This window comes from Pongo pygmaeus, chromosome 13 (assembly GCF_028885625.2).
Source record: "Pongo pygmaeus isolate AG05252 chromosome 13, NHGRI_mPonPyg2-v2.0_pri, whole genome shotgun sequence".
NCBI lineage: Eukaryota > Metazoa > Chordata > Mammalia > Primates > Hominidae > Pongo > Pongo pygmaeus.
Window position 1 is genome coordinate 118,334,223 of NC_072386.2, and position 13,453 is coordinate 118,347,675.

The 13,453-nt window shown below is 43.8% G+C and overlaps 1 protein-coding gene across 3 annotated transcripts in view; it reads left to right on the forward strand.

The window, feature by feature from the left end:
* STXBP1 (syntaxin binding protein 1) overlaps nucleotides 1-13,453 on the forward strand; it is a 78,899-nt gene that overhangs the window by 33,923 nt on the left and 31,523 nt on the right. For all 3 annotated transcript variants that reach the window (XM_054501355.2, XM_054501354.2, XM_054501353.2), the window contains exons 2-5: nucleotides 4,700-4,749; nucleotides 6,770-6,851; nucleotides 11,420-11,496; nucleotides 13,026-13,104. In XM_054501355.2, the coding sequence (XP_054357330.1) occupies nucleotides 4,700-4,749; nucleotides 6,770-6,851; nucleotides 11,420-11,496; nucleotides 13,026-13,104 (288 nt within the window). The remainder of the gene's footprint in view (nucleotides 1-4,699; nucleotides 4,750-6,769; nucleotides 6,852-11,419; nucleotides 11,497-13,025; nucleotides 13,105-13,453) is intronic.

Here is a 13,453-nt window from a genome sequence, read left to right on the forward strand (position 1 = left end):
GCTTTCCTCTTGTATCTCAGCTCCAACTCCTCCCTCTTCCTCAGGGACCTCAGTCTTTCATTGCTCCATCCTTTCTCCTGCATCGTCACTCTCTCCTTCCCTTTTGACTTATTGCCAGCATCGCTAAAAATGCTATAATCTTTCACATCTTTAAAAACAAACAAATCCTACCCTTGCATCCATGTCTTTATCTACCCTGTTAGTTTTCATGCCTTTTCTCTGCTACCTTTTAAAGCAAAACTCCTTTTTTTTTTTTTTTTTTTTTTTTTTTTTTGTCGCCCAGGCTGAAGTGCAGTGGCACGATCTCGGCTCACTGCAAACTCCACCTCCCAGGTTCAGGCAATTCTCCTGCCTCAGCCTCCTGAGTAGTTGGGATTACAGGCATGCAGCACCACGCTTGGCTAATTTTTGTTTTTTGTTTTTTGGGTTTTTTTTGAGACAGAGTCTTGCTCTGTCACCAGGCTGGAGTGCAGTGGTGAGAATTGGCTTACTGCAACCTCCGTCTCCTGGGTTCAAGCGATTCTGCTGCCTCAGCCTCCCGAGTAGCTGGGACTACAGGCCTGCCACCTAATTTTTGTATTTTTCGTAGAGACAGGGTTTCACCATGTTGGTCAGGCTGGTCTCGAACTCCTGACCTCATGATCCACCCGCCTTGGCCTCCCAAAGTGCTGGGATTATAGGTGTGAGCCACCACGCCTGGCCAAAGCAAAACTTCTTAAGAGTTGTTGTCTGTCTTGTCTTCCTCCTCTCCCATTTCAGTCTGGCTTCATTCTTATTATTTCACTGAAACGCTCGTCAAGGTCCACAAAGACCATGTCCGTCCATCTCACTGCTCTTGTCAGAGTCATTTTCTGCAGCCTTCCCTCCTGCCTCTATTTGATGATAAGTCCCCAGTGTTTCACTCCAGCTGAGGCTGTGCTTCCAAGCCCAAGAGCTAACTCTAGCTACCTATTCAGCATCTTCCCTTGAATGTGTCTTAGCCATCTCAATCTTAATAGAACGAAAATAGAACTCCTGATGTTCTCCTACAGACCAGTTCTCCTTCCTCTGAAACTCCTTGAGTGCCTCTACATCAATTTCTTGGCTTAAACCAAAAATCTGGGAGTTAGTTATGTTTCTTTTCTTTTCTGCCACATCCAGTGTATCAGCTAGCCCTGTTGGTTTTACCTCCACATTGTATATCCAATCTGCCCACTTCTCACCATCTCCTCTGCCACTGTCATGCCTGGACTGTTGGAAAGGCCTCCTGACTCCACCGCCTGCTTCTGTTCTTGCCCCCTCCTTCTTGTCTCTCTGTAGCACATCAGATTACATCCTTACCTTCCATGGCTTTCCAATGCCTTTCAGATAAAATCATACTCCTTATCAAAGACCACGAGGCTCTGTATGATCTGGCCTCCAACCTCAGCATATATCATCTTCAGTTCCCAGAAAATGTCAATCTCATTTTCCTTTTTCCACAAGACTTTGTACTGTTCCTTCTCCTTTTCCTAGTTCTTGGCTGACTTCTTCCTCGTCAGGTCCAACTTGCTTAGAGTGGCCTTGCCTGACCCCCTATTTAAGTAGGCTGCCCACACCCTTTTTAAAAATCATAGCACCTTATTTATTTAATTCGGAGCACTTATGAGAAAATGCAATTGCTCTTTTCAGTTAGTGGCTGCCTCCTTCCCTACAGCAGCAGCTCCATATTATTATTTCCAATGGGTTCATAGTATTCTGTTGTACAAATGTAACCTAATTAAGTTAACCACTGCCCTATTATAGATACATTGGTTTCTAGTTTTTAACTACACTGAAACATGCGAAGTAATCTAAATGGCTATTGGAAATATTGTTGACCATGAACAATTATTCAGGCCTTAAAATCCTAGGAAGTGTTTTTATTAAAATGGGTGAATTGAGTACATTAAGTGAAAAAAGCATAATATAAAATTATATATCTACAGCATGATTTTTTTTTTTTTTTTTTTTTTTAGTCAGAGTCTCCCTCTGTCACCCAGGCTGGAGTACAGTGGCATGATCTTGGGTTACTGCAACTTTGCCTCTCGCTTAAGCAGTCCCACTACCTCAGCCTCCTGAGTAGCTTGGACTACAGGTGTATGCCACCATGACTGGCTAATTTTTGTATTTTTTGTAGAGATGGGGTTTCACCATGTTGTCCAACCTGGTGTCTAACTCCTGGGCTCAAGTGATTTGCCTGCCTTGGCCTCCCAAAGTGCTGGGATTACAGGCATGAGCCACCGCACGTGGCCAACATGATCTTAACTATGTAAAAGTGCATAGAAGAAGCTAGTATGAAATAAACTAAAATGTTAATTATGCATTTCAAGTTGACATGATTACAGATAATTTTTCTTTTTGATTTTTTTTTTTTTTTTTTGAGACGAAGTCTCACTCTGTCATCCAGGCAGGAGTGCAGTGGCTAGATCTCGGCTCACTGCAACCTCTGCCTCAGGGTACAAGCGATTCTCGTGCCTCAGCCTCCTGAGTATCTGGGATTACAGGTACGCACCACCACATCTGGCTAATTTTTTTGTATTTTTATTTGAGACAGGGTTTCACCATGTTGGCCAGGCTGGTCTTGAACTCCTGACCTTAAGTGATCCACCCCCGTCAGCCTCCCAAAGTGCTGGGATTACAGGCGTGAGCCACCGCGCCCGGCTGTTATCTTTTTTATTTTAAGACAGAATCTCGCTCTGTCACCAGGCTGGAGTGCAGTGGCACGATCTTGGCTCATTGCAACCTCCGACTCCCTGGTTCAAGTGACTGTCCTGCCTCACCCTCCCAAGTAGCTGGGATTACAGGCATGCACCACCACACCCAGCTAATTTTTGTATTTTTAGTAGAGACGGGGTTTCACCATGTTGGCCAGGATGGTCTCGATCTCCTGACCTCGTGATTCACCCACCTCAGCCTCCCAAAGTGCTGGGATTACAGGCATGAGCCACTGTGCCTGGCCTGATTGTTTTTTAAGCACACGAGTAATACATTGAATTTTTTCTTTTCTTTTTTTTTAAGATGGAGTCTGGCTCTGGGTCTGTCGCCCATGCTGGAGTGCAGTGGTGTAATCTTGGCTCACTGCAACCTTCACCTCCTGGGTTCAAGCAATTCTCCTGCCTCAGCCTCCTGAGTAGATGGTATTACAGGTGCACACCACCATGCCCAACTAATTTTTGTATTTTTAGTAGAGATGAGGTTTCACCATATTGGTAAGGCTGGTCTCGAACTCCTGACCTCAAGTGATCCACGCGCCTTGGCCTCCCAAAGTGCTGGGATTACAGGTGTGAACCACTGTGCCTGGCCAGAATTTTTCCTTTATACTTTTCTGTGTTTTCCAAGTTTACTGCTGTGTGTGTGTGTGTGTGTGTGTATGTGATTACTGTGATTCAGTGATTACTGAAGATAGTCAAAAGCAGATTTAGGAACCATCGAGCCCTAGAGAATTGTCTAACTGAAGCATATGTGCTGAAAACAGCTCTTGCCCTTCAAGTTGCTCCAGGCGTGTGTTACGCAGGTTTACAGAGTAGCAAGAGTGGACTTTCCTATGGAGCCTCCACAGCTTGTCAGGTGTGTGTGTGTGTGTGTGTGTGTGTGTGTGTGTGCGTGTGGTGTTCTAGGTAACGGGGCTCATTAAAATGGTGATTTGGGGATAAGAGTGCTCTGGAGATGTGCTCAGGGTTGGCAACATTTCACAACTGCTCCTCACATCTTTTTTTAGAGCTTGAGGAGGGCTCATGTGGCCTGAGGCACTGTCACAGCCTTTTACTCACTTAACTTTAGGCAGTGGTTCTCAAATCTGAGCCCTTTTGGGGGTTCATGAGGTCAAAACTATCTTCATACTAAGACCAAGATGTGGTTTGCCTTTTCATTCTCATTCTCTCACGGGGCACAGCGAAGTTTCCCAGATGTTATACGTTTCAGGACATACTGGCTGCAGAAGCAGGTGGGAGAAGCCAGAAGTAGACAGGAGAATGTCTATGAGGCCAGACATTAAAGAGGGTTGCAGAAGTGTAAAACAATGCCACCTGTCTCCCTAAAAATGTTTTATTATGACAAATATATTTATTTTTCATTAAAATGCAATTAATTTAACATATGAGTTTATTATCTTAAATGAATTAATATTGTTAAAAATTTCTCAGTTTAGTTTCCAGTACGATAATTAAGAGTGTAAAGAAGTTATGAGACCAAAAAGTTTGAAAACCACTGAATTAAGGAGACAGGAAGAGAACCTTTTTTTTTTTTTTAATTTTTGAGATGGAGTCTTGCTTTGTCGCCCAGACTGAAGTGCAGTGGTGTGATCTCGGCTCACTGCAACCTCAGCCTTCCGAGTAGCTGGGATTACAGGCATGCGCCACCATGCCTGGCTAATTTTTGTATTTTTAGTATAGATGGGGTTTCCCCATGTTGGCCAAGCTGGTCTCGAACTCCTGACCTCAGGTGATCTGCCCACCTCAGCCTCCCAAAGTGCTATCTTGTTCATCACTGAATCCCTAGCACCAATTACACGTGTGAGCCACCGTGCCCGGCTGAGAACTATTTTTATGGTGGGTTGATTATGGCTCAGTAAACCAGTTAGTGAATTGCATGATTCAGAAACACAAAGCCTAAGGTGGGAAATGACCTTATCTAACAGAGAGGTGTAGACGTCTTTGATATTACATTAATTTCCTCTCTCTCTCTCTCTCTCCTTTTTTAGAGATTATGCATGATGTGATAAAGAAGGTCAAGAAGAAGGGGGAATGGAAGGTGAGTAGAAAGTACAGTTAATGGGCTTAAGGTGAGTTCACATGGAAAAATCAGAAGGGGATGGAGTTGGAGGAAAGTTATAGGCAGGAATGAGGGCTTTTGCTGTGTCCAGAGAGTATAGAATGCTCCTGGATTGGAGAAAGGTGATCTGCTCTGCCTCATATTTCATATGGTCTTGGTTAAGAAGTCTGTTTGTCATAAAGCTTATCTTAAAGACCACCTGGTCAGGCAGTTAGCAGTGGAACTCTTTTGTTCAAACAAAATATTACCTGGAACCCATTAGATAAAGCAGAAGAAGGTATAATTCTGCTGGCTCTGGGAGAGGAAGAAGAGGCCTTCTTGCCCCTTTGTGGCCATAAAGCATCTCCATGGAGTCCCTGTACAGTTTGGGCTCAGAGCCCTCATCTGGTCTATCCTCATTGAACGTAACTACATAAGACAAAAATAGTAAGCTTGTTTAATCACATAACATTGACAGCAGTGCTGGAAACTATAGTGTACTTGAAACAAGTATTTAAGCCAATCAAACTGAGGGTGGGCCGGGTTCCTGGAGTGGGTGGTACAGGAGTGGCACCTGCTGCCCCCTATACATGAAGTCAGCATTTTAAGGACTACTTTGTTGTCTGAGGCCGAGAATTACACTGGCCAGAAGAGTGTGCAGTTTTACTTGATTTTTTCTGCATGTTGCTGAAGAATTTATACCAACCTTTCTTGCCCTCAAGTTTTCCTGCAGTCAAAAGCCCATGCAGTTTCAAGTGCATTGGGCCCAGGAACAACAGAGCTGATTAGTACAGGAGGATTTTGAAGTCTCACCCAGGGCCTTTGTCTTAACCAGCACATCTGTCCTCACCACCCAGAAGGGGAGGCCGTGCGGTGGGAACTCTTTAGCATACCTTTCTCACTTACCCTTCCCATCAGTTGATGGGCTTGTAGACCTGTGAATTTTAAACTAATCTTGAGGAAGCTGCCTTGTATAATAAAAACTAATTGGCCCCTATACTGCAGCAGAAAGCTTTCTCATCCACACTGTCTGCCCTGATGTGTCTTCCTCCTGTTGCCCCCTTCTCAGTTTATAGCATTACAAAAAGAGAGGAGAAATAGCCTTGTTTTAACTGCCAGCTTCCTCTCCACTGTGGGCTGAATGAAGATAAGAAAGGTTAGCTGAAGAGTTGCAGGTCTGAAGCTTTTAGGCCAGGACTGGAATGTTCTTGTTCTTCCAGCCTAGACTAAGGTACACTATGTCCCAGCAGACGTGTGTGTTAGTTGCACAGTTCCGATGATGCCTTTCATCAGGTCCCCACATGCCAGACCACATGTGCAAGCGCTAGTGTTCACTCTCCCCTTAAACACAAGTGTATGCCGTGAAAAAGTACTCACTAATATGATTATCTCTGAATGTTGGCGCTATAGATGATATTTCTTTTATTTATTTATTTATTATTTATTATTATTATTTTGTTGAGATAGGGTCTTGCTGTTGCCCAGGCTGGGGTGCAATGGCACGATCTCGGCTCACTGCAACCTCTGTTTCCTGGGTTCAAACATTCTCCTGCCTCAGCCTCTCAAGTAGCTGGGATTACAGGTGTGAGCCACCACACCTGGCTAATTTTTGTAGAGACAGGGTTTCACCATGTTGGCCAGGCTGATCTCGAACTCCTGACCTCAAGTGATCCACCTGCCTCAGCCTCCCAAAGTGTTGGGATTACAGGCATGAGCCACCATGCCCGACTGATTTTTTTCCTTTTTTAAATGGGTATTTACTTTGTCATGGGAAATAAAAACTATTTTTTTTAAGTTTATAAAATTACATCAGTGAGAGGAAACTCTAACTCCTAGAAAGTTAGGTTAGGGTATGGGAGGTACAAGTGAGCATGTGTCCCCGTGGGCTTTTGGTCCATAGGAAATATGGTTTCTTCTGTATTCTGTACTTCTGGAGCTCCTTTTGGAGTCTGATGCGGTAAGCTGAGTGAGAGTCACAGCAGATGCCATGCAGCCCATACGCTGTTCTCTTTCCTTGCAGGTGCTGGTGGTGGATCAGTTAAGCATGAGGATGCTGTCCTCCTGCTGCAAGATGACAGACATCATGACCGAGGGCATAACGAGTGAGCATGCTCTCTGCACTTGAGCAGTCCTGGAGCCTTCTCTCTGTGGCAGTCTTAGCTCTTTCCTATTCATTATTATCTCCTTCGATTTTAGATTCTTCCAGCAACCTGTGTGCTAGGACCAGAAGCTCCTGAGAGGCCCAAGGCTATCTTGTTCATCACTGAATCCCTAGCACCAAACCCAGGGCTAGATGCTCATTCAATGTCTGTTAAAGGAATGCCAAAAGAAAGGTTAAATCAAGAAAGAAAAGGCAGCCCACCCAATAGAAAAAAGTTCTGAGCAGGCACTTAACAAAAGAAGAAATCCAAATGGCCAATCAATCTATGAAAATTGTCCACTGTCATTAGTGGTCAGGGAAATGCAATTCAAACCAGAGTGAGATGCTGATATAGATTCAAAATATTAGATATTTAATCTCTGATAAAGCCAAGTGATGGTGAGGAGGTAGAAAAATGGAAACTCCTACGTGATGGAATGTCTGCTGGTGTAGCCCCTTTGAAAACCACTTGGCAGTGTCTAGTAAAGTTGAAGGTATGCTTGTCCTGTGAGCCAGCAAGTCTGTGGTCAGGTGGTGTCCTAGACAACCTCAGGTATGTGTGCCCAGGATACATGTGCAGGAATACATGTGCAGTGTTGCTCATAGGTTCCCCAAGTGGAAAACAACCAAAACGTCCATCAAGTGTAGAATGGTTAAATCAGTTCCATGCAGTTACACAGCAGAATACTCTACAGGGATGAAAATGGGCAAGCCCTGAGCGCTCACAGTAACATGAATGCATCTGATAAACAACGGTGAGCAAAGACAGCAAGACACGAAAAACCACTGATAGTGAGCCTTCATTCCACAGAGTTCAGACCGCAGAGCTCAGCTGTGTTGTTTTAAAATGCAGACGTAGGGGGTAAAACCTCAAGAGAAGAGCTCACCATTCAAGGGAGGATAATGATTCTGTTTGCGGGGAAGAGAGGAAATGGTGTTGACAGAGGGGAATGTGAGCTAGAGCCAGGGCACTTTTGTGGTGCTGATTGGGTTTTGTTTCTTAACTGGAGTGGTGCTTATTTAGACATTTGCCTTATAGTTATTTGTATGTTTATGTTGTATTCACGCTTTGAAATGTGTGCTATAGCTTTTGGTAAATAACAAGGAGCAGGATTGCTGGATCACATGGTAAGTATGTTTAGTTTTGTAAGATACTGCCAAACCATTTTTCAAAGTGGCTGACCATTTTGCATTCCCAGCAGTAGTGAATGAGAGTTCCTGTTGCTCCACATCCTTACCAGCATTTGGAGTTGTCAGTGTTCTGAATTTTGAGCGTTCTACTAGCTGTGTAGTGGTACGGTATTGTTGTTTTAATTTGCATTTCCCTGATGACCTAGGATGTGGAGCATCTTTTCACATGCTTATTTGCCATCTGTATATTGTTTTTTGGTGCAGTGTCTGTAAGGTCTTTGGCCCATTTTTAAATTGGGTTATTTGTTTTCTTACTGTTGAATTTTAAGGGATCTTTGTATATTTTGGATAACAGTTCTTTATAAGATATGTCTTTTGGAAATATTTGCCCTCAGTCTGTGGCCTGTCTTTTCATTCTCTTGATGGCATCTTTCACAGAGCAGTACTTTTTAATTTTAATGAAGTCCAGCTTATCAATTCTTTTTTCCATGGATTGTCACTTTGGTGTCATATCTAAAAAGTCATTGCCAAATCCAAGGCCACCTAGCTTTTCTTTTATGTAATCCTCTAGGAGTTTTATAATTTTGCATTTTACATTTAGGTCTGTGATCCATTTTGAGTTAACATTTCTAAAGGGTATAAGGTATGTGTCTGTATTCATTTTGGTTGCACGTGGATGTGATTCCCTCATTTTTAAAAAACAGATCTAGTGTATCTATCAGCAGAAGCACAGTCCTGTAAATGGCATACACAGTTTTTTTGTTTGTTTGTTTGTTTGTTTGAGACAGAGTCTTGCTGTCTCTCAGGCTGGAGGGCAGTGGCGCAATCTCAGCTCACCGCAACCTCTGCCTCCTGGGTTCAAGCTTTTATCCTGCCTCAGCCTCCTAAGTAGCTGGGATTACAGGCACCTGCCACCACGCCTGGCTAATTTTTGTATTTTTAGTAGAGACAGGGTTTCACCATGTTGGCCAGGCTGGTCTCGAACTCCTGACCTCAAGTGATCCACCTGCCTTGGCCTCCCAAAGTGGTGGGATTACAGGAGTGAGCCACCGCACCTGGCACGCATACACAATTTTTGATGTGACTTTTATGTCATTTAGTGATCTAAGTCATTGTGTTTTTTGTTTGTTTTTGAGACAGAGTCTCGCTCTGTTGCCCAGGATGGAGTATAGTGGTGCAATCTTGGCTCACTGCAAACTCTGCCTCTGGGGTTCAGACAATTCTCGTGCCTCAGCCTCCCGAGTAGCTGGAGTTACAGGCAGGTGCCAGCACACCCGGCTATTTTTTTTTTTTTTTTTTTTTTTTTAGTAGAGATGGAGTTTCACCATGTTGGCCAAGCTGGTCTTGAACTCCTGGCCCCAAGTTATCTGCTCGCCTTGGCTTTCCAAAGTGCTGGGATTACAGGCGTGAGCTACCGTGCCCTGCCCCAAGTCAGTTTTAAGACTAGGCTTGCCCCTATTTTGAGCTTACGATGTTATTTTCTTCATTGAATTTTTGAAACTATTTTTTTCAAACTATTTGTTTTCAAATCAAAAACAAACAAAAAACACAAAAGTAAAGGAGAAAAACACCAAATGGAGCTAAGAAGGATCTAAGAAAAGAGCAGTGACCTCCTGTCCTCCTATCTTCCATCCTCGGGGTCTATTACCCCAGAGGCAGCCACCTCACCCTTCATTCTGGTCATCTTTTTGATTTTTCTACATAAATGCTTGTTCTATTATCTCTTGATTCAGTGATATTAGATATTATTAATTGACTTCTTGTGGGAGATGGGGATTCAGAGCTCTCCACTATACACAGACTCTTTCCTACCCCCAAAAGTGGTTTTTAAAAAATGTCCTTAACGGCCGGGCACGGTGGCTCACGCCTGTAATCCCAGCACTTTGGGAGGCAGAGGCAGGTGGCTCACAAGGTCAGGAATTCGAGACCAGCCTCTCCAACAGAGTGAAACCCTGTCTCTACTAAAAATACAAAAATTAGCCGAGCATGGTGGCATGTGCCTGTAGTTCCAGCTACTCAGGAGGCTGAGGTGGGAGAATCGCTTGAACCTGGGAGGTGGAGGCTGCAGTGAGCCGAGATCGTGCCACTGCACTCCAGCCTGGGCGACAGAGCAAGACTGTCTCAAAAAGAAAAAAAAAAACAAAGAAAACATGTTCTTACTTAACACAATTTAAAAGTTAGCAACCCTATGTTGAAGCTCTGAAACATTTTGGGGGGAAGTATTAGTGGCCTATGAAATTAAACAAATTATAACCACTGGTAAAGTAGATGTTTGGGGATTTTGGTATTAATTTGAACATTATTTGAGGTGAAAGTCTTTATAAATATTCCAAGTCTTTATAAATGTTACAATCCTCTAAAGTGATGCTTTTATCTACTTAAATCATCTGCGTAGAAAGAATGGCACCTGTATAATTGCCTTTCTCCCTCCATGCCAGAGGACAGTAGATAACACATTTTAAGCATTACCAGGTGATTGGTAAGATTCTCCCAAAAGCTGTTCTTTCCAGGTGAAGTCCCTGACATAACTGTAGAGGAAACAAGCAAACCAAAGCCTATGGTTTGTTTTAACCAAATAGAACATTTAATCTTTGCACTATTGAAGGAAGCAATATTGTATAGAGAATGTGGTTGGGATGCCTTCATTTGATATGCAGAGGAGAGCAATGAAACTATCCAGCTGTTGATAAATAAACCCAACATGGAAATTCCAAAGGAATTGGGATTATCTAGGGGAGATGAGACAAAGCTGAAGAAGAGGCAAAGGACCCATTCTTGACAGAATTAGATAGCATTTTCCATTTTCTCTCAGAACAGATCAATGAATTTACTTAAACTGAAATGGGAAGTGAGAACTATCTAGTGTAATAAGATTTCAGATTTTCCTTTGTTGTTGTTTTTGAGATGGAGTCTCACTCTGTCACCCAGGCTGGAGTGCGGTGGTACGATCTTGGCTTACTGCAACCTCCACCTCCCAGGTTCAATCGATTCTCCCACCTCAGCCTCCTGAGTAGCTGGAATTAGAGGCACATTCCAACATGCCTGGCTAATTTTTGTAGTTTTTTAGTAGAGATGAGGTTTCACCATGTTGGCCAGGCTGGTCTTGAACTCCTGACCTCAAGTGATGTGCCCACCTCAGCCTTCCAAAGTGCTGGGATTACAGGCATGAGCCACCATGCCCAGCCCGGATTTCAGATTCTAACATCTTGGGCATGTTGAGACCATGGAATTCACTCCCAAGGAACGTGGTAACCTTAAGGAATGGGTGAATGATTCCCCCCCATCCCCCGCTGTAGATATTTGTCTGCAACAGTCTGAAGGTAGCCTGTCTATATTGCTTCTGGTTTTATGGTCACCCATCATGTTTTCTTATTCACTGTGGGTTGTTTTGTTGTCTAGTTGTGGAAGATATCAATAAGCGCAGAGAGCCGCTCCCCAGCCTGGAGGCTGTGTATCTCATCACTCCATCTGAGAAGGTAAACCTTCCACCAGAGGAGGACTCTGGCTAAGGTTAGATGGACTGGCTTGGGATTTATGTGGCACAGACTGTCTGACATTTCTAGGTTAAGCACGCATTTAACACACTGCTCTGTTTAAGCATGCAATCCACAATGGGGTGGGGCGAGGGGTGGTGTTTATGCAGTGAGAAGTGATGAATGTATTAAGTGTATTAAGAAAACCAGAGCCTGTGTTCCGTGGCCCTGGATCATTCTAGTTTTCCCCCTTGCACTCCCTCTTCAGGTAGGATCCACTCTATCTAATTAGCAGTACACCTCCAGACTTTGGTATTTTATGCTTTCATTTTATTTTATCAATATCCAGTTACTGTTCACATTTACCTATCTTATAATTTTGGAGGTTACTTCAAATCACCATCCAAACAAGGTCCAACTCCTTGCTTCTGGGTAATAGTTGTCTTAGGCAGGTTTTGTTTTGTTTTGTTTTTTGTTTTTGTTTTGTTTTTAGAGACGGAGTCTAGCTCTGTTGCCCAGGCTGGAGTGCAGTGGTGCGATCTCAGCTCCCTGCAACCTCCGCCTTCCAGGTTCAAGAGATTCTCCTGCCTCAGCCTCCCGAGTAGCTGGGATTACAGGTGCCCCCCCGCACCACACCCAGCTAATTTTTGTATTTTTAGTAGAGACAGGGTTTCACCATGTTGGCCAGGCTGGTCTCGAACTCCTGACCTCAAGTGATCCACCTGTCTCAGTCTCCCAAAGTGCTGGGATTACAAGCGTGAGCCACCACTCTCAGCCTTTTTTGTTTTTTTGGGGGTTTTTTTGTTTGTTTGTTTGTTTTTGAGACAGGTCTGTCTCCATCACCCAGGCTGGACTGCAGTGGTGTGATCACAGTTCACTACAGCCCCGACCTCCAGGGCTTAAGTGATCCTCCCACCTCAGACTCCCAAACAGCTGAGACTACAGGCACATGCCACCATGCCCAGCTAATTTTTGGTAGAGATGGGGATCTTGCTATGTTGCCCAGGCTAGTGGCAAACTCCTGAGCTCAAGTGATCTACCTGCCTTGGCCTCCCAAAGTGTTGGGATTACAGGTGTGAGCCACCATGCCAGCCTTAGGTGGCTTAGTCTATATAAATTTCCTCCAATTTTCACACTTTTTTTTTCACTTTGAAAACTGGCTTACATATGAATTTCTACAGATGCAATTAAATTGCCAAAATGTCATCAATGTGAATCTCCTGGAAGGTTTCTGCCCCGTTTCCTTTTTTGTGGGTGTCTTCCTAACAGCTAATCACAGTGGCTCCAAAGAACTGATACTGTCATTCCAGAATGAGCTAAGAAGGCCTTTGTTCATCTAAACTCTGAAATAATACTAATTTTAAGTCCTCAGGACTTGGTTGTGGCCAAACATGAGTGTTAGAATTATGCATCAAAAATCCCCTGATTTTGTGCAAGTGGCTTGAAGCCATTGGATTTAACTCAGTTCAGATACAGGTCCCATTTGGCTCTAGAATTGGATTCAGGTCCCTCTTTTTCCCCCCTGTCTACAGTCCGTCCACTCTCTCATCAGTGACTTTAAGGACCCGCCGACTGCTAAATACCGGGCTGCACACGTCTTCTTCACTGACTGTGAGTACAACCGAGAGCTGTCCCCAGTCCCATCAGGCAGGTTAGCATTTCTGCACAGCTGGGCTGAGCCAAAACTAAGGCAGGTGAAGAGGGAAGAAATGGGTTGTTACCATGCTTGTCCCGATCTGCTAGTTTCTCTTCAGAAGACAAATTGCATAAGAGACAAAAATAAGTGCACACAAATACAAACCCACTAGATCATGCAGTCCTTCCTGCTGAAAAATAGCACACAAGCACCTCTCCTCAGGACTGACAGGCTTGGTGCTGAGAATGACCTTCCTGAGGCTTGGCATTTCATTATGTAGACTTCCAGTTAGCACTGTATGCTGTAGTATGTTTTTATCAATTT